This window comes from Microcebus murinus, chromosome 16 (genome assembly GCF_040939455.1).
Source record: "Microcebus murinus isolate Inina chromosome 16, M.murinus_Inina_mat1.0, whole genome shotgun sequence".
NCBI classification, from domain to species: Eukaryota; Metazoa; Chordata; class Mammalia; order Primates; family Cheirogaleidae; genus Microcebus; species Microcebus murinus.
Window position 1 is genome coordinate 16,450,479 of NC_134119.1, and position 20,827 is coordinate 16,471,305.

Sequence of the window (20,827 nt, forward strand, 5' to 3'; positions counted from 1 at the left end):
TAAAACAAAACCAAAAAACAAAGCACAAGTGAAATCGCACAGTCCTAGTCCTGAGTCAGTGGGAAGCTAACAGGTAAATCCACAACCACAGTAAAGGGCAGTGATATTTGTAAGAGAAGTTTTCCCAGGTCTGAGGAAAAAGTTCACCAAAGATGCAATATTTGAGCAGAGATAACAGGAGTAAGTAAAGAATCTGTCATCTCAAGAAGCATGTGTTCTTAACAAAGGCAGGGCTGACAACTGAAAAGTTGGAGCCAATATCAGTATCTACCTATTCCTAGGGAGATTTAGAAATTCCCTGGGCTTATCATCTGATCAGATTTGACTAATGAGTTAATGGAAATATTCATGGCCCAGACATGTTGGTGTAACAACTGGCTATACAGCTCTAGTCCTCATCACACGAAGGCTTAGGAGCCTTTAAGAGCTGCAGGCTGACTAAGAAAACTTCTCATTTCTTAATTATTTCATCCAATTTGTGATAAGTATGGTCCTGGTATTATGCTGAGGGCAAGAAAGGAAAACCAAACCAAGGACCTGCCATCTTGGTTTCGCAAAGAAATTAACAAGCAACACTACATAAGTCGTATGACTGGGATCATGTCAGAAGAAATACACATTAGACTGGAGTGAGATTTGTAAACTTTGAACAGAAATCTGATACAGTAGTCTACCTCTATCATTAAGGGAAAAAAAAAACAATACTTTGATGACCATGGTTATGAACTAGGAATTCTGAGTTAAAATCCCAACTGCCATTTTTTTTTTTTTTTTGCTGTATGATCTTTGAAGTTTCAGGTTTCTTGCCAATGAATGGGAATGGCTATCGTGACTATCACATATGATTTTTGTGATAATTAAACAAGGTAATGAGGTGTTCAAACAACCTCATTGTTGAAGATGCACTCAATACCCCAACACCTATGATTTTTTTATCTGTATGTAGTCATGTGTCACTTAATGACAAGAATATGTTCTGAGAAATCCATCATTAGATGATTTCATCATTGTGCAAATGTCATACACTGTACTTACACAAACCTAGATGGTATAGCCTACTACACACCTAGGCTATATGGTATAGCCCATTGCTCCTAGGCCACAAACTTGCATAGCATGTTACTGTATTGAATTCTACAGGCAATTGTAACACAATGGTAAACTATTATGTATCTAAACATACCTAAAACATGGAAAATATACAGTAAAAATATAACATAACATTAAAAAATGGCACACCTGTAGAGGGCACTTACCATAAATGGAGCTTGCAGGCCTGGAAGTTGCCTGGGTGAGTCACTGAGTGAGTGGTAAGTGCATGTGAAGGCCTAGAATATTAATGTACACTACTGTAGACTTCATAAACACTGTACACTTAGGCTACATTCAACTTGTGTTTTTTTAAAAAAATAAACTAACTATAGCTTACTGTAACTTTTATAAACTTAATTTTTTTAAACATTTGACTCTTGTAATAACACAGCTTAAAACAGACATATTGTCCAGCTGTACAAAAATATTTTCTTTCTTTATATCCTTATTCTAGAAGCTCTTTTCTACTTTTTAGTTTTTTCTTTTTCTTTCTTTTTTTTTTTTTTTACACTTTTTAAAGATTTTTATTGAAAACTAAGACGTATATACATTAGCCTAGGCCTATCCAGGGTCAGGATCATCAAGATGTCACTAGGAGATAGAAATTTTTCTGCTCTATCATGATCTCATGAGACCACTGTCATACACACTCCCAATCCTTGACCAAAATGTTGTTATGCGGAAAATGACTATTTTTAGCCAGTGAAAGACCAAACTCATGTTGATTTGCTTTTGAAATCCAGTTATCCTTGGCCCTTGTTGGAAGGCCACAAAGTTCACCTTTATTTGTAGTGGAACAGGACGCTCCACTATTTTAGATCCTCACAATTAGGTCTTTTGCATTCAATATGGAGAAGTACGACAAGCAGTATGGCATAGGGCTTGAATATACCAATCTTTGTTACATGTTCACACATGCACACACACATCCCCTCTGCAATGCACACTGAAGATGTTTTATGCTTCACTTAGTAAAGGCTGTAAGCCATTGTGTAAACCAACAGCTCTTAAGAGTTTCACAGGTAAAGTATTAATAATGATATGTATTGGGAGGGAGAGAATTTAAACCCCATTCCTGCTACAACAACCTCATAGAATTTTTTAAATTACACATTTATTAAGTCTAATAATCCATTTCAGAGATCCATTTATCCCCACCCTCTAAAAGCTATTAGCCGATTGTACTTAGAAAACAGGGAATTCATTTTCTTTTTCCTCTGCATCCTGAATAGAACGTGACTATTTGGGGGGTTCATTTACTGCTGGCAAATGGCCATTTCCTGCCTCTGGACAAAAAGGCTTAAAAGAACTTATAAAAAACAGTTGAAATCCTCTGTAGACATCTAATAACTTATAAAGAAAAGAACGTTTGATGAGTTAGTACAAATGAATCAGGAACATATGGATCCTATTTCCCTTGAGTTTAAATTTGTGGAGAGAAAAACTTTGCAGAAAAATGAACTTTGTAGATGTCACTGAACCCAAGGGAAAAACATAGGAGATGATTACTCAACTTAATACATTCCTACGCTGCCCTGTGCTTAGCTAAAGCACACCCAGGTCATTTGTAGCTCAATTTGGACTGTCAAACACATCCCCCATCAGGCTCTAATTGTTTTCAGAGTAAAATTCTGGACAGCAGAAAATATTCCAATGGTTAGTGTTCTCAGCGATGAATTTTAATGTAGAGGTTCACTTTCTAATTCTGTAAGGAAATTTAAATTGTGTCAGTGGTAGGGGATTCTGGAAGCATTGTAGGCGATATATATTACCACATTCAGGGGCTAATCTATAGGTGGGTGGTATAAACAGGCTCCAGTGAAAAACAATGGGGTACCAACCAGAAAATCATCTCTTGCAGCCATGCCTAACAGTGCCTTCATGTCCAGGGAGAATTAATTTGCTTCACATGACTGAGCACTTTATTCTCAAAAAATTTTTCAGGAACTAATATGATTATACAAGATCTAAGAAATAGACATGTTGGCTTTATTTTAAAATTTGCCTACAATAATTACTCAGGATGATTTAGTTGTATATACTGATTTTTACTTACTTTTTAAATGCATCTCTTGCAAGGAGGCATCTGAGTACATATCCTGAGACAATGATTAGTATAAATAGAGTGTTGGGAATATACTAAAATGGTTTCTAAAACAGAACAAAAGATTCCTACTATGTACAGGGTGCTACAGAAAGCTGTTCAGCAACTGCCATGGTATTTAGTGTGAGATGAGGTGACACGTTATACATAAACTTCATCAAACTTAGTTATCCTGTCAACCCATGTCAAAGGGGATTATGGGGCTAAAGAAAGAAGTATTCATCAGTAGAAAGTCAGTGGTGGCCCCTCTGGCACTGGCTAGGCAATATAATCTCAATCCAGCCTCCTAATTCCTTGTAAGGAGGCCAGTCATAAAGCAGTCAAGAGGAGGGGCGTTCTCTCACAGGTCTTACTTAGCATAATCTTTCCTACATCAAAAAGAGTAAATAGGAGCTTGTATTTCAGCATGTCATAGCTAGAAAAGATTCTAGAGAGCAATTGGTCTAGTCATCCTCAATCGCTAGCTGGAGAAATATTAAAAATGTAGGATGCTATCCTCCCAGATATTTTAATGTAGTCAGTTTAGGGTATGCCCCAGTATGTGATTTAATCATCTGCCTAGGTAATTTTCACCTTGTTTTACAGATGAGGACTAGGTCCAGAATGGTTATGGTTGTAGCATCTCCTATAATTTGCTTATTCCCAGGCCAGTGTCTCACTGAGCAGCTGAGTAACACCTGGTCATTAGGGATGTACTTAAGTAACAGGCCAGACCAAGGGAGATCTGTTGGTTACAAATAGGCAAAATTTTTGTTGCAAAATATACACAGCTTAGTTATTCTCATGCCATGTTCAGGCTCCGAGGTCAACACAAAGTAAAAAAATTCACATGAGCAAAAATATTCTTTAAAATTCTTTAGCAAGGCCCTGTGTTGAAATCTGACATATCCTCTCTCAGGAAGTCCAACAAATCCAGTTTTGCCTCCAGTTTTAGCAGAGATTGCTGAAGGTTTTTTTAAGTCCCCCTTGAGCAAAAGATGAAGTTTTGGGCTTATATTTAGGAGCAACAATAGAGAAGCAATAATAACAAAAAGTCTTTACATACTAGAATCTCATTAATGTAGAAAGAAGCTAAGGAACATGAGAACTTGGAACAATTGGAAGAAAAGTCAATTCAAAAGTCTTACCTCATGCAAAAGTTTAGTGTGAAACTTAAATCACATCATTTAAAATATTTCTCTCTTCCTCCTTTATCTCCATCTTTCTTTAAAGAGTGGACACAACAGAGGCTATCTGTGTACATGGCTCCTCCCACCATTGGCCATCACTTGCCCTGATGCCCAGCAGCTCACATGGCAGGTGACCCCAAACCTTGCTTTGAAACCAAGTCTAAGTTCATTATCTGAGGATCCACCTGGGGCTCTCACTTCTTTGCCTGAGACCCTCAAACCTGGGATCACACATGTCAACACTTCATTTTGACCAGATTTTAGTAGCTTGGATTCAACATAGGCTTAGGTAACTGTAGAAGAGCCCAATATTTTTGTATTCTCTGCCAAATTTGTGCAAATGAATAGTCTCCTCACCAAAATGTTAGGGCTTTCTAGCATTGACTTCTAAGAGTTCATGAACAGAAATGAAGAGAACACAATCTGATTAAGGGAGAGCATGTTAGCAAGCTCCTCCGTCACTGAGCTCCTAGTCACATCCTCCAACATTCTATGGCCATAGGTCACAGTCTTATGAAGTTTCTTCTAGTATGCTTTCTGTTGAGCCAAGAGATTGGAGAAGAATTGCTTTGCCAGACCTGTTCATGTTTCTTCCCCTAGTCAGTAGCAATCTCATCATCAGAGGAGGCCTGGTCCCCATAGGCACCACCTCTTTGCCCAGATGTGATTAGAGAAGCCATGAGATGGTTCCAGCTCTGGCCACAGCACCCATCAAAAACAGCACCCTGGCTGAGAACATTGTCCATCAGCAGGCACACTTTTAATTCCACTAGAATGGGAAAGGGCCTTTTTTGTTCTTCCCTGAGTTGAGCTAGATGACAGTAGCAAGACCAATGATTTCCCTTCAGTCAGGGCAGGACCTGAGTCCTGTTCAATTAATTTGGGGGGGCCACAAGGCAAAGCATTGCTTTTCCTCTCTACCCCAAAAGAAGGAAAGCACATCCTTCCAGTTCATGAAAATGGTAGTTAGAACGTCCTTCAGTAGGACCTCCCTGATGTTGTTTTTATCCCTGTGTCTGATGTAGATCCAACCACATGCTCAGAGGTTTATTTTCTATTTATAAAAACGTCACATCGTTTGGATAATCAGCACATTTAATTTCATAAGGAGCTTTAAAAGTTGGCTATTTTGAAACCACCATATAATCCAGATCATTTACAGAAAATCAACATGGCAGCCTCTCCTCCTCCACTAAATGGGTCAAGGTTGTTAATATCAACTCTAAAGATACACCCATATTGGGGTTGGTGATCATCTTAAAGGCATACAGACAGCACAGGCAAATGTTGTTGTATCTTTGGTATGCTACTTGAGCCTGATGAATCAGAGAGCAAAGCTTCCTATTGGTCTGGTTGTGCTATAACAACATGGACAAAGACGTGGCTGGGGATGCACCAGTGGGCCTTTTCCAGAGGACAGACATCAATAGCACTGAATCCTGGGGCTGGAGAAGACATGCCTTGCCCTCTATATTTGATAGATGAAGAAATTGAGTATAGAGAGACTAACTGTCCAGGGCTATAAAAGAGCATAGAAGAATCTGACCAGAACCCAGTTTTCTGTTTTGTTTTTTTTTTTGTTTTGTTTTGTTTTTATATTTAATGCATGTTCTAATGTATATATCAAGCTTCCTCTTTGGAATAAAAATATTAAGTGGTGGTTTTGTGAACTTTACCCTATCTCTTTCTCACCCTACTTTCAGGAGACACAATTCCCATTCTGGCTACATGAAAGAGGAGTTGAGCTTGTTACATTCTGGCCTCATAATTACAGTCCTGTAGGCCTGGAAGCCATCCCATAGTCTTATCAACTTCTAAGCCATACTTTGCAAAGAGATCTATTCTCTATTTTAAACATACCAATCCCAACCCTACGAACATCCTGGTGACATTATCTGAGCAAACCTCTTCCTCTCTAAGACCTGCACCCTTAAGTTTAACTGTGAAGCATCTCTACTTCACCCATCTCATGCTGCTGCTTGTTCTCTACTCAGTACTGGCATCCATTGACACTTCCATGTTTCCTACTTCCAGGATGCAGTGAAGGCAGAGGAAGATGCAGCCATCACAAAATTAATTAGTATCTTCTAATTTTCCTCTGGCGTGACAGTTAAGCATTGAAAGCCTGATTTTTTAAAAGCGTTCTAACTCAAATTTTACTATTTAAGACAGTGGCTATCAAATATTTTTCCAGCCCAATACATCTGAAAGATGCTCAACATAGCTGGGGTTCTCTGAAAGGGGTAGAATAAACTATTTAAAATACATAGTTTTAGAAAAAAAAAAATCCTCCAAGTGATTCTCAACTTCCCTTTTCTCTTCTTGAGAATTATCAGCTTGAGTTGTTACAACTAAAAATAGGTGGCCATTCCGTTTTGCTGAAATATACTGCATTTTGCCTTCATTTGGTTCTTCACTCAAGCTAACAGAATTGGCTCTATGACTGTACCAAGTGCCCAGCAATCTGTGACATCTTCAGCAAATTATCTTCCTAAAGCAGACCCCCACCACACACATACTCAATGGCAGGGAACATGGTGGCTGACAGCCCCTGTGCTCCGTATATCTCACCTTTACTGCCCTTTTCCTTCCTGACTCCAGGTGGCAAAGAAATCCCACAGAAATACCCTAGTCCATCCATTTGGGGTTGTGTGTCCACACATGGCTAAGTCTGGGTAAAATGTCTAACCCTAGACTGGCCACAGAAGCAGGGTTATAGTAGAACATGAAAATGTCCAACTAGTTGACTTTAAGAATTTCCTTTTCCTTGAACTTTAACTGCCACATCTATAAAATTAAAGATGAAAAAATGCCTACCTCAAAGAGTCTTGTAAAAATGTGTTGTTTTTTTTAGGACCGAGCATAGGCCACAGGACACATCGGGCATCAGATAAACATTGTTTTCCCTTCCCTATTTAGCTTTTTCATGTGTCTATTCTACATTTCCTAGAATGCCTTCTAGAAGCCCCAGCCCTAGTGGCAGTATGTATGTATGAATTTCCTCCCACACTTATTTAAACCTAATTGTCACTTTCCCGCCATCAATAGAGTATTTTTCCAGGTTCCCTCTGCAGTGCCCTCCTCTCCATTCTGTTTATCTAGAAGCATCAGGGGCATAGCGGGCATGGTGCTGGGTTTAGGAGGGCTGGCGGAAGAGGACATGTTGATTATGTGTAAGATGCCAGGAAGCCACCCTAATCTGCAGGGGACTGCAGGCTGGTGTTGCCAGAGCACTCAGGAGCCTCAAATGGCTAGATATCCCCTATAAGGAGGAAGAAACAATCATTGGACTTCGATGAGCTCTCTACACAGAGTAAAGATGGGGGACCTCATCTTAATGCCTACAAGTGTGGGATTAGGGCCGCCCCCATCCTAGGCACACTGGCTCACTGGTAATAGTCACACTAACTGAAGTGGCAAATTTCATATTAGCTTATGTACTGTGCTTCTTGCCGACCAGAAAAGGGTTATGGAGCATGGAGGCAACATCAAGGGGCTTTAATTTCTAGTTCAAGTTCTCAGTGCACCTGTTGTGCTAAAGCGGGGGGGGGGGGGGGGGGGGGGGTTGGGAGGGAGGGGGGTTGGGGGGGGGTTGGGAAGCTATGTGGGTTTGTCCACCTCGCAAGCGCTCATGTGGGGAACTGCATGGTGACACCAAGCACTGGAACCCCACCCCCACCCCCTCAAGAAGGGCAGAAGCACCCTTGGAGTTTGGCTTTTATTCTAACAATGGGAACAATGTCACTGTTAATCACAAATCTCTACAAAGACAGCCTGAGAGTGGGGAGGGATTGGGGGGAGGGAGGAAACAGAACAGAAAGGAAAGGAAGAAACAGAGAGGCAAAAAGGGAGGGAGAGGAAAAAGGAAGGAAGATGAGTGGAGGTGGAAAGAAAACAAAATATTTACAACAGTGTTCTTGAAGAGCAAAAGCAACATGACATATCTGCACAATATGGGAATAATTTTCCTCGATTATGTCACAGCCTATGAGCATCATGTCTTCCATCAAGCTTGGGTTAGTCAAAGGCTACATTTTTACAGCAGTATATTAGGATGAAGATTATTATTACCATAACCACATTCCTGCATAGGATGTGAATATTTCAAAGAAAGATTTTATTTCAAACACACATAGTTTTACATTAGATTGCACCCAAAACTAAGGCCAGCAATGCCATTCAAATGACATTTGTGGACGTACAAAGACATTCCTAGGGGAGATGAAGATCACTTCATTTGCTCCTCCCAGGTCTCTGAATGATAACCCCACCTCTGAATTGTATGGAGTTGGGGGACAGTGCATTATGCTTTCTGAGTTTCTGTAAATAATCATCCATAGGAATTGGAGGTTGCTGTGAAGGGTATAATTTTCCCATCATAAATATAAGCATCATTTCATGTTTTGTTTAACCCCTCCTTTTAAGAACCACAAAGATCCTAAGACATTTCATGTCAGAGACATAAGGCAGACCCCACACTGGAGTTTTTTTGGTGATCCATAATGTGATGCTGAAATAAAAGTGACAAACAATTTTTAACACTGCATATGTTCAAAGACCTCTGCCAAGAAGGGGGAAAAAAATAGTCTTGGCACCAGAAGCTAAAGTGCAACAGTTCCTTTGTGATCAGTAATGAGGAAACAAGTGGCGTGTCCTTGACCTTGTCAAATTAGCACAAGAGCAGCTTACTAGCCATTCAGGAGGCGGGGCATGCATTTCTACAGTGGATTCCCAATTCTCTTTTCTAGGGGAGAGGGGATTTGTTCAGAGTTTTCAATAGTTTGTGGATTATGTGTCTGAACGCCGAGAGGCAGGCTAACAGCTTCTGTGTAGTAGAAACCAATGTCTTTACTTCCAAAGGACATCAATGATAAACTCAAAACCAATTTTGTCTCTAGCTATCAGCAGTTGACCTTGAGGTCTAGCCACACTGGGCAAGGTCCGGGGACCTTGTCTAGCAACAAATTGCAGAGCTGGATATCTGTCTCAGAGAAATGCTATCACATAGGAGGAACACCTCGGGATCCCAGCCACATGAGTAGGCTTTCTACTCAAAGTGACAAACAGCAACACCACAGGTGTCGTGTTTCCCTTGGAAGGCACAGAGTAAACAACTTAAATGACGAGATGATATTTAACATTTTGAACAACAATCTGTTTGTGCTAAAAGTATAGTTAAAAAAAATTATGTCAGGCAAAGACCCAAACTCTGCAAGAAAAAAGAAAGAAACTTCCACCTTCCTCCTACATAAAAGAAAAACGATTTTGATTTTGAAAATGCAGAGCTGGAGTTCCTCCCTACCAATGACTTCCAAGTCTAGACAGGTGCCCAACCAAGGGCCTTCAAAGATGAACCAAAGGCTCCCTCATTGAATTGTTCCCACTCCAGAACTATAGGATCCATTCAGGGAGGAGAGGAGTGTCGTTTTGAGGGAAGAGATTAGGGTATTCCCATGGAGTAGATGAATGAGAAAGATTTTATCTCCAACAGTCAGTAGAGATGAAGCCAGAGCTTGTCCTCAGGTGAACATGGTTTCCCCCCTGGATGGCTACATGTGGCCACACCTTTAATTATAGTCTCCTAGAATGCTGGCCTTCTGTCCATCTATCCACTGCTTTATAATTCATGGGGGGAGGAATATGGGTTCAGGTATCCTTCATGGTACCACTGAGCCCTGATTAGTACTCTGTTTTCCATGTTTAAAATTCCCTGGAAGTCCACTGATCTTCCAGCTCAGAACCTTCATCTTAGATGCCTTATCCTCCAAGAGGACTTCCTGGAAACTTAACATATGTGTCATGTGCTATAGGATGCTTATCCCCTTTGGGTATTTGAAATATTCAATATGACTGCCATGGCTCGGAAATCTCACAGTATCTGGCCATTTGAAGCTTTGAAGGGTGAAAGACATCCTGTTTTGCTTTCTGTGGAAAAAAATTACAAATACATACATTGTCCCAGAGACCAATAGCCAGATGCCATATGGGTCCCTGGGGTAGAACAATAGAACAGGCACTGTCAAAACATTTCTTAGGCCAGCTTCCAGATATGAATGGGGTGTCTCAGAACTGCAGAGTGAGGAAATCACTAGTTTACAAGGAATTCTATTTTTAGACTGCATGAAAAATGAGGACTGCATGAAATTGCATATGATAATGTAGAACAGCACCCCAAGTTAGGACTGAGGCTATGTTTCCCCTAATTGTTTCTACAACAGCCCCTTCTTTTGCTTACCTATCTCTGTAATAAAATTACTACTTGAGAAAAATGGGGCACTTATGGAAAGGTTATCATGCTACCTGCTGTCACTTTTTTATAGCCAACTCTGATATTCTTTTCTTTTGGTTGTCTGAACTCTAGAAGTTCTTAATACTTAATTTATCTGAAAATGCCAATGGGTGATCTTCATCCTTCACCCACTTCCTGTTTGACCCCTTAGCTTCTCTGCCACCTTATCTCCTCAGCCAGGATTCACATGTCTTTGTATTTCTCTTCTTCTGGCTTATCAGATAATTCCCTTTATTTGGTCTTCTCATAGTAATAATTCAGTTCTCAGTGGTGAATTTTCTTTTTTCATTTTTTTTTTTAATTTTTAAATTTGGGAGTCATTATATTTTTTAGTTTTGGCAAGCCATTTTTGTGCCTCAATTATATCCTCTTGAGAATTCCCCTTCCTTTTTTTGTTAAAAGTGATGCTTTCTCTATTCCACTAAAGCTGCCTCTGTTGCCAACTGTACTATTTGTTAAGCTGGGTTTCCTCCCCCAAGTTCCTGATCCTCTCTTAAAGATGTGCTGGTAACCGTCCCCTCACAGTTCAGACGTTGGGTAAATTAAACAAGTGGATGGAGGACAACAGAACATGTTTTCTCCATTCTTGCCCATCAGGCCCAAGAACTCCAGTCAGCCCTCTCCGCACGTGGAAGTGTCCATCCACGCTAGCTGGCAGTGATTTGTGAAATTGAACATAAGCAAATCAACTATTGTGTTAAAAAAAAAAAAAGTGTCCATTCCTGATGGTTTAGAAATGAGAGGGTAAATAAATGGTGAAATGTGAAAGCTCATTAATTATATGACAACAACAATTATTTATGGTATATGACAGCCAAATTCAAGCAAATGTATACTATCTAAGGGAAGTATGGCCACTGATGAGAATGGGAGAATCACATTACATGCATTCCTCGCATTTTTTACAGGAAAATTTTAGGTGACCTGACCAGCTAAGAGTCCCAGAAGATGCAACCTTGCTGACCATGCTCAATCTGGGCCTTGCCTCAAGCAGTGCTGATTGACCCATGAATGGGCAGACATAGTCATGATGGAGCCATGTAAGTAAGTTCAATGAATACAGAAGACGATCAAAGATATGAGAGAATAGAAACAGAGTTATAGATAGAGGTGGGAAGGGAGAAAAAAAGTAAAAATGAGACACCTTACCTCTTACTTCATTTACAGTTTGGGATTCTAGTCATTCATAAAACCCTGCTCTATTTCTGGCTCTTTGGTTTCAACCCTTCTTTAAAATTATAGTTAATTTATACAGCATATTCTCTCTTATCTAAGCTAGTTTGACTAGCTTGAAATATTTTACTAGCTAGTTTGAAATATTTCTGTTTCTTGCAAGCAATCTCAAACTAAAACCAAACCCAAGTTAAAATTATGGTAATCTGATCAATTTTGCCAGATCTTTCTCATATCTTTCTTGAACTTTAGGGTCAAAAAGCCAACTACCTACTTGAAATCTTCACTGGGTATCTAAAATTATCTCAGATTAACATTTTACAACATAATTCTTGTTTTCTTTATATTTTTCATATAAACATGCTCCTGTATCAATTTTCTTCATCTCAGTAAATGCACCAAAATTTACCCAGGCGCTTAGGCCAAAAATTTAGTTGCCATTCTTGATTCTTCTGTTTTGGTTACGTACCATATCTGACTTACCTCTATAGTAGACATTACTACTACTACTTTTTCCCAATATTCAGTTCACTCTATTCTAAATATACAAAAGGACTGCATTTCCTTGTCTCCTGGAACTCAGTCTCTGGGTGCCTTTCTCTGGATGAAATATTAGGGGAAAATACATGCATCATTCCTTTTATAAGCATTTCTACAGAGGAATTGATTGTCTATCTGTTAATATCATGTGATAGATATTTCACATAGTGGAGTATTGTCAGCCTGGGTTTCTGACTAAGCCAGAGCCTTCTGCAGACTAAAGATATATACAAATAATACGAGTAAGAAATAAACAACAACTTTTGCTGTTTTAAGATGCTGAGATTTAGGGATTGTTTGTAACTGCAACATGAGCTGGCCTATCCTAACTGAAAACAGCCCGCAAGTCCTATTGGCTGTATTATTGAAGTACACATCAAACTTGATACTTGCTACCTCATTTTCTACCATCACAATATTTCAATGCATCCTCATCTTTTGCCTGAATTTGCTGCAAGAGCCTCTTAATCAGTCTTTGCTTTCCTGCTTTAATATCTTTAAAGGCCATTTTCCAAATAGCAGCTAGGCTTGTTTGTTAAAGATGGAGTATATCGTGTTACTCCCCTTCCCCAAAGTCTTCAACAAGTACTCTTTAGAATAAAATTCAACATCTCCCTGTAAACCACAACATCCCTCTTTAAACCACAACATCCTATAATCTGACCTCTGCCTATTTTTCCAAAATTGTTTCCTGCCTTTCTTTTATCTCTCTGTTCCATCCACACTGGTTCTCTTACCACTGCTAGAACACAATAAGCTCATTCTCCCCTCAGGGTTTTTCTCTTGTGGTTTCCTCTGTGTGGAATGTCCTACTGGAGACCTCTGTGTGGCTTGGCTTACTCTCTCCCATTGTATCAATCTTTATTCCAAGATCACATCCTCTGCTCAGTCTCTATATTATCTAAACCCACATCCCCCAAACATTCATTATCCAATTGCCTTGTTTTATTTTGTAAAGCACTCTTTGAACTCTAATTTTTTTTATTTGCTTACTTTATGTTAAGCAAACATAATTTTTTTTTCTAGACTATCAATAACATAAGGCAAGAATTTTGTTTTTCAGTTCTCTGTCCCTGAAATAAAAAGTGTCTGGTGCTTAGTGAGATACAATAAATATTTGTCAAATGAGTGAATTCATGAATAAACAGCTTAAAAAAATCAGGGTGTCAAAATAGTACTACGACAAAAACACAATTGAATTATTATAGAAGCAATGCTTTTTTTAAGTCTTTAACCTAGTTTGTTCGTTATAACAGAGCAAAAAATAAGTCAAAATACTGCTAATTATTTATGATCTACCAGTGATAACTCATGTATGAAGTAACACCTGATGTGTTCAGATTAAGTTGTTTAAATTAGCATATTGAAATAAGGAGTCTTTTAAAAGAGAATCAGCATAGGATATGTTTAAAGTTGCAATAGCAATAACTAAGTTGTGTTTCTCTATCCACATTATATATTCTACAATGGACCCAAAAATAGTCCAGGAAAAAAAAGGATATGAAAGCAAAAAAAAAAGAAAAAAAAAAAACACAAAGACAAGGTAGGCAAGTGAATTAAGTAGAAAATATTAGGCTGAGAAATTTCTAAGGAAAATAACTTTCTGAATAGTTTAACAAGAGAGGATCTATCAGTAGAATTTGTCAATAAGCTGCAAAAGTAACAAACATGTTTATTCTTCATCACCATCTCCTCAATGATATGTATTTATGCATACTTCCATCACATGCCAAGGTGACACACATGGACACTTCCTCCAGTGGGGCATATCCTTGGATTATTATTCTGGTGGAAATGATGGATATGCACTGATACACTTGCTCAGTTATCAACTTTCACTCATGCAACCTGCTACCCTTTTGCAAAGCAGATGGCCCAGATATGGAGCATTTACTTTAACCAAGAGATATATTGAAGATAACTGGCTTTTAACAGAACTGAGCTGCTTCCCCTGGCCTCGGTGGCATGCCAAAGAGGAATGTGTGTTAAAGTCATGAGAATTAGGTCAGACTCTTAGCTTTCTGACTTTCCAATCTTGAGTATGCCATTTAAGCTTTGGATGCAGGATGAGGACGAGGATAACAATGTCTATCCCTAGATGTCAGGTTTTATAAAGTTTTTGTGAAAATAAAACAACAAGAGTCAAAGACATGTTTTGTAAGCTGGCTAGTTTAGATATGTTTTTGTTCTGCTTCGAGATAATTTAAGGTATCCTCTAAATTGAAGCTGTCATATTTATACATTTCAAAGTAAGAGGAAAAGAAAGAACTAGCACCAAAATGAGTATGTTTGGCCATGTGGCCTTTACTTCTACTTGAGATTAACAATGTTCGTATCTAGTAACTATTGAAATTATAATAATGAGAAAATGACATCACTGTTTCCTTAAACAAACAAAGCCACCAAGCACTATCTCTCATTAGAAAACCCCACAGCCAGCCCCTATACCCAATCATTTCCAAATAATCCATCTCCTACCCAAGGAGAAAGCTAAATGAATGTCCACCATACATTGAAAGAAACATTTTTATAACCCTTATGCGAATATCTGAGCAGAGAAACCAAAGTCAAAAGGAAAATGCACAAGACTGTGCATTGCCTGAAACCTACTTGCTGTTACAATATGGAAATTGACAAACTTCTAAAATATAAAGTTCCATGGTTTCTAGTTGTTTTGTTGCCTTATTTGAGTGATTCTTCTCTTCATCACTAAACATATCGCTAAATAGGAGGCATGATGAATACTCTGATGGAAGAATCTAGTTTCATAAAAACTCCTGGTCATAATAATTCAGCTGTCAATTATCCGCGGCCACTACAATCTCACACTCAGAAGTCCCTTTAGTGAAGTGATTGGTTATAAATACAGAAAACATTGGATGCTAAATAATTTTTGAACACCAAGAATCGCAAGTCAACAATCATTATCTTTAAGGAAAATAGCACAAGAAAGACCTTGTATTCTTAATGAAACCTATCTCGTTCTTTTATTCACACATACAACCCATATTATCCAAAAACATAAAAATGAGATTATGGCTAAATAAATCTGCTTGCTTTGCCCATCTTCATCATCAAACCAAACTACACAATTACTGCAGTCAATTAATTACAACAAAATATATAATCACCTGTGTAATCTAAATGAAGAATGGTCAGCTAGCTTTGGCTCAACGGACTAGATCTAGTTGATATTTATGAAATTTATCTGTTTTGGGAATCAAGGATCAAATTACACTGTCTTGAATGTGCACTGATGACGATGTTTCTCTTACCTCGTGGTGATTCTTGGCCAGCCATTCTTTAATGGTGCTGAGCGCAATGACTGCAGCAGGCTCATTTGGAAAACCTAAGTGAAGAACAGAAAAAAACAAATGAACAAAAACAGATGAAGGCAAGAGACAGCAATCATGTTTGTGATACTGCAGTTTTCTCATTTAAATAGTATTTAATTCAACCAATGAGTATTGAGCAAGGCAGGCCTCAGTAAGGAATACATGGCTGTGAAGCCTGCAGGCCTACACACACAAGGCATTAGGTGGGCTGGTCCTATACCAGTACACAATTAAAAAAATAATAAAGGGTTTAATTGTCTCTTCAAGCCCATAACAGTATCAATTAAAAACATATTTGCATATGCTTAATAATTACAAATCACTTTCATATAACGTTTTTACAAGAAGCACTCAGATTAAGGCTCATTACCCTCCGCTTAAAAACCAAGTACATGCGACTTGAAGAAAATATGTGGCTGGCCCAGGGTCACAAGGGCAGCAGTACTCCATAAGTGAACTGCCATAAGGGAGGAAAGATAACTTGCCAAGCAGTCACACCACAAAATTCAAAGACAGTTACTCCTGCTCCATTTAGGGACATCAGAGATGATGTTTGGGATTAAGACAATCTGAACTGAGCTGATCTTGTCATATGGATATAATTTTAAAAGGGCAGCAAGGAGGACAGACTGATGCTTTGTTCCAGGGAGCCTGATCACACATAGAGTTTCCAAAACACATCAAGAATGCCTGTTTAGCTTGTATAAAGTGAACATGTTCCCGAACCTGCAGAATCAGACACTCTGCCAATAGAGATGGTATGTGAAGGAATAACCTTATAAATTTATATATTAATGGGGTAGAAACAAGAAGAGATAGGAGTTACTATTCTACGAAAACTACTATCTTTAAGCTCACCCGCTGGCTTCTTAATCACCAAATCCCATTGCCTTTCAGTCAGTCTTCAAATTCTGTTATTGAATGTGCTTAACTAGCTTTTCATGCTTTACTCTCTTCTCTGCTGGATATTTATTTTTTAAGTGTTTTTTTTTTATTAAAAACTCAGTGGTTTTTTTTAACATGTTCATAAAGTTGTGCAAACATCAATAATTCCAGATTAATTCATCATCCTAAAAAGAAGCACTGTGCCCATTACCAGTCACCCCCCTCCCCCACCCTGCAATCTCCTCTCCCCAGCCCCTGGCAACCATTAATCTACTTTCAGTCTCTGTGGATGTGCAGATATTCCTCCTGGTTTTTTCAACACTGCATCCCCTTCCATATTTTCTCCTTCCCATTTCACTAATTCTTCCCTGGTTCCTTATTCTAAGAGCATCCAATATATATATATCCTAAACTTAGCCCTCTTTTTTCTCTATGTTCTCTACTTTAGCCAGCCCCAGTGTCATCCACTAGCATGCCTCTGAGGACACCTTCCAGTCAGGGAGGCTCCTGAAACATCATCCACGTAGAGGCAGAAAGAGAGATGTTGATAAAATGAAGCGATCTAAGACTTAAAAGACTCAGTTTTATTGGGGGGTAAATACATATTCTAGTAGTTCACACTGATGGTTCACACCTCGGTAGGCCTTCAGAACAGGAAAGAAAGGTGTTGTCCCCATTTCCAAGAATATATGTTGCTTTTCTAATTAGGTTTCTACAGGCTTTGCTAGAGTGTGTGTTAGGAAAGGGGAAAAAAATAAATCAGTGCCAAGCTCCATTTTTCTTAATTTCTAAACCAGACAGAGCAACTATGCTAGGGAAAATGTGCACAAGTTCTGAAGCCTTTGTAATGTCTATGACATTTGGGACTGTGGATTTGTTATGAGTTGTTTAATCCTATTCATTTTCTTTAAATGAATGCTTTAAAGTGTGAAATCCTTAAAATTAAAAAGAAGTTAATCAGTTAATTCATTAAACAAATTTTTATGGGAAGGTGGGAGGGGGAGGAAGGGATGGGTATATACAAACACAACGAGTAAGATGTGCAATGTTTGGGGGATGGACACGCTTGAAGCTCTTACTCAAGGGGGGGCACAGGCAATATACGTAACTTTAATACTTGTACCCCCATAATATGCTAAAAAAAAAACGAATTTTTATTGAATCAAAAATTAGTAGATATGTAGACATTTTTAATGAGTCCCTGTCCTTTAAAAGACCAGGGTCCAGGGGAGGAAAAAGATGGCTTTAGTCACAACCATAGTTCTCTCTCCTAGTCATCACCACAGTTGTCTGGGTTTCCTGCTGGAAATTGAATCCTAAAGGTTCTTTCCTGCTCAAATACTTTTCACCTCTCCTTCCTTTCCTCCTTTTTATTCCCATTAATCCCATTCAAGGTTTGATCAGCCGTCACCCAGACAACTGCAGTTGACCTTTAATTGAGGTCCTTTGGTCTTCCTCCCTGTCTCCCATCTGCCCAGCACAACCACCTCCAAGTGACTCTTCCTAAATCATAATCATTACACCACAACCTTATACAGAACAAATCCAGCCTTTGTTGACTCTCCAGTTCCTACAAAATAAACTAGATAACCTCAGCATAGCATTACACATTTCACTGGCCCCAAGGGAACTTTCTAGATTTATGTCTTAGTTTTCCCTATTTATTCTCCCCATGAAATTCTCCAACTTTTAGGTTTGTTTAACAAGTATTTAACTCATAAAATTATAGGGTTATATAAAATACTGTAATCACACTCAGTTGCAATGGTCATCAACATTAACGTTCACCTTTAGAAGACATAATTCCCCACGGAGAAATTATACACGTTTTTATAGAACCATGGCAACTACAGTCAGTTCTCAATTATTCGTCACCTCCTGGTCACTCTCTCAAAGCCTCCAGCACTGAGTTATGGTTTTCATCTTGACCTTGAGGTTTGCTGTTAACTCTGGGTGATTTCAACATCCAAGAGGGTGAGCCACCCAACACCTGGCCTGCCAGTTCCTCAACCTGCTCATCATCAACAACAGTGTCCACCACCCCAAGCCACCTCCTCCCTGAATACACCCTGAACCTTGATGTCACATTTCCAGTCCAAAGTAACTAACCGAGGTAGAGCTCTCTCAAAACCTGTTCTCTACTGGGTTTGTTTGTTCCGTTACTTTTCAAGGAATACCTTTTCACACACATTGGAAACTGACTCTATGCTCAAACCACTCCTCAAATTAATGCCAGCGTTTCTCCCCTGCAAGGCCCGGCTCTTTCCTATCTCTCTAGGCTCATTCCATGCTATATTGTTCTTTGTTTTGTCCACTTTTATTTGTCTTCGGCTCAGTTATCACTTCTTCAATCTTCTCTGACATTGATGACTGCCTGTTTTATGCTTTCATAACACCGAGTACCTTTTATATCACAGACTCATCATTGCAATTCTACATTTATTTATGTAAATATGTCATTAATTACCTTAAGGTGGAAGTCCAAAGAAGGCAGATAACACATCTGTCTTTGCTTATCACTTACAACCTTGCTGGTACATAGGAAATGCTTACAACCTTGCTGGTACATAGGAAATGATCAATACATAGGTGTCGAATGATTGATTTGAGAACAGACTCGTAGATCCTTGTATGTATTGACAACAGGAAAAGACTCATTTACTGGGAGCACAAGGGTGTTTAGCCTTAAAATACAGGGAGGATAAAGGGCTGCTGAGAAGATACCCAAACAGATCGTTATATCCCAAACATTCTATTTCATCCCTAAGAGGAAAATTGTCGAGAAGATTTATAAGAGAAAACTTAGCTCCTGATGGGAAGATTTTTGTGATTAATTAAAAGGGGCGAGAAATATCAAGACAATATCCCTGAAAATATTCCTGCTTTCAATGGACATGCATGTACAAGATAGAGCATGCTGTCCCAGGCCAAACAGCAATAGGACAATTCTTTGTCCACTTAACTGCGAGACCCCAAGGGTTACAAATAAGACCCATGAATAGACAAGAACAGATTTTAGCCTCAGGATGGGCTTCCAAGGACAGCAAGGCCTACCACAGGGGGCTACAACATACTCTGGTCACCAGGGGACTTTTGTTCACAAGAGCAGAATGGCTACCTACAGGGAAGGCTACAGACAAGCTCCAGATGAATCACTGAATTAGATGACATAGAAAATCTCTTCCAAGTGTGAGGGTCAATGGGGCTGAACAAGCCATTCATAATTTAGGACCAGGCATATAAGGAGTTGTGTGTGTCCCCAGGCATTCATGGAATCTGGTAGCATTCCAAAGCTTAGTTCCCTACTCATTAGGATGGATTATTAAAATTAACTTTCATTGTAAATATGGAAGTTGACTCATATGAATGATTTTTATTTTTGTATTGAAAGTACTTATAAAATTTTACATATTGTATACACATACACACGGACATTATGCAGCTTAACCTCTAAAACACTCCAACAGCCCAGAAAGCTGCCTTGTCCCGAGTTAAAATAATCACTATTCTGATTTCTATTATCATAGGTTAGTTTTATCTCTTTTTATACTTCATATTTATGGAATTATATGTTCTTTTGTGTCTATATTTTGTTCAACATTATGCCTGCCTGATTTATCCATGGTGTTACGTGTAACGGTAGCTCATTACTTTTCATCTTAGTGTTGCATTCCATTGTGTTGATATTCCACCATTCATTTACGCTTTTTAGCATTGATGAACAATTGGATTATTTCTAGTTTGAGACTAGAGCTATTATAAAGCTGCCACGAATACTCTCCTCCATGTCTTGGTGGATATAAGCACGTGTTTCTGTTGAGTATATATACCCAGGAGACAGAGCTGCTGGTTCACAGGTTATGAAGATGTCTGACTCTAATAGATTCTGCCAGTTTTCCAAGGCAGCTGTGACAATTTACACTCCCACCAGAAGTAAATGAAAGTTTAAGATAGCATATTTATCTATAAATATCTACCTATTTATATAGCATGTCAAGTTGTACTTTCTATTTGCTTGACCACATTTAAAGCTATTGGAGCTATCTTTAGGCTATTCGATAGTTTTCACAACTAGAAGCCCAGACAAGTTTGATAATTTGCCTATGTTCTCACTGTATAGCAGTGATGTCCCTAAGCCAAGAAAGGACAAACGCTGTCCACAGAATATCAAAACAATTTAAATAAAAGGGACAAAAAGTGAAATACCAAGTTGCATTTGCAATGATTTTCATCCATGGCA

General features: G+C 38.8%; 1 protein-coding gene across 1 annotated transcript in view; it reads right to left on the reverse strand.

The window, feature by feature from the left end:
* MACROD2 (mono-ADP ribosylhydrolase 2) overlaps positions 1-20,827 on the reverse strand; it is a 1,812,973-nt gene that overhangs the window by 471,638 nt on the left and 1,320,508 nt on the right. Inside the window, 1 exon segment of the mRNA XM_076010917.1 lies at positions 15,643-15,716. Coding sequence (XP_075867032.1) covers positions 15,643-15,716 — 74 coding nt within the window.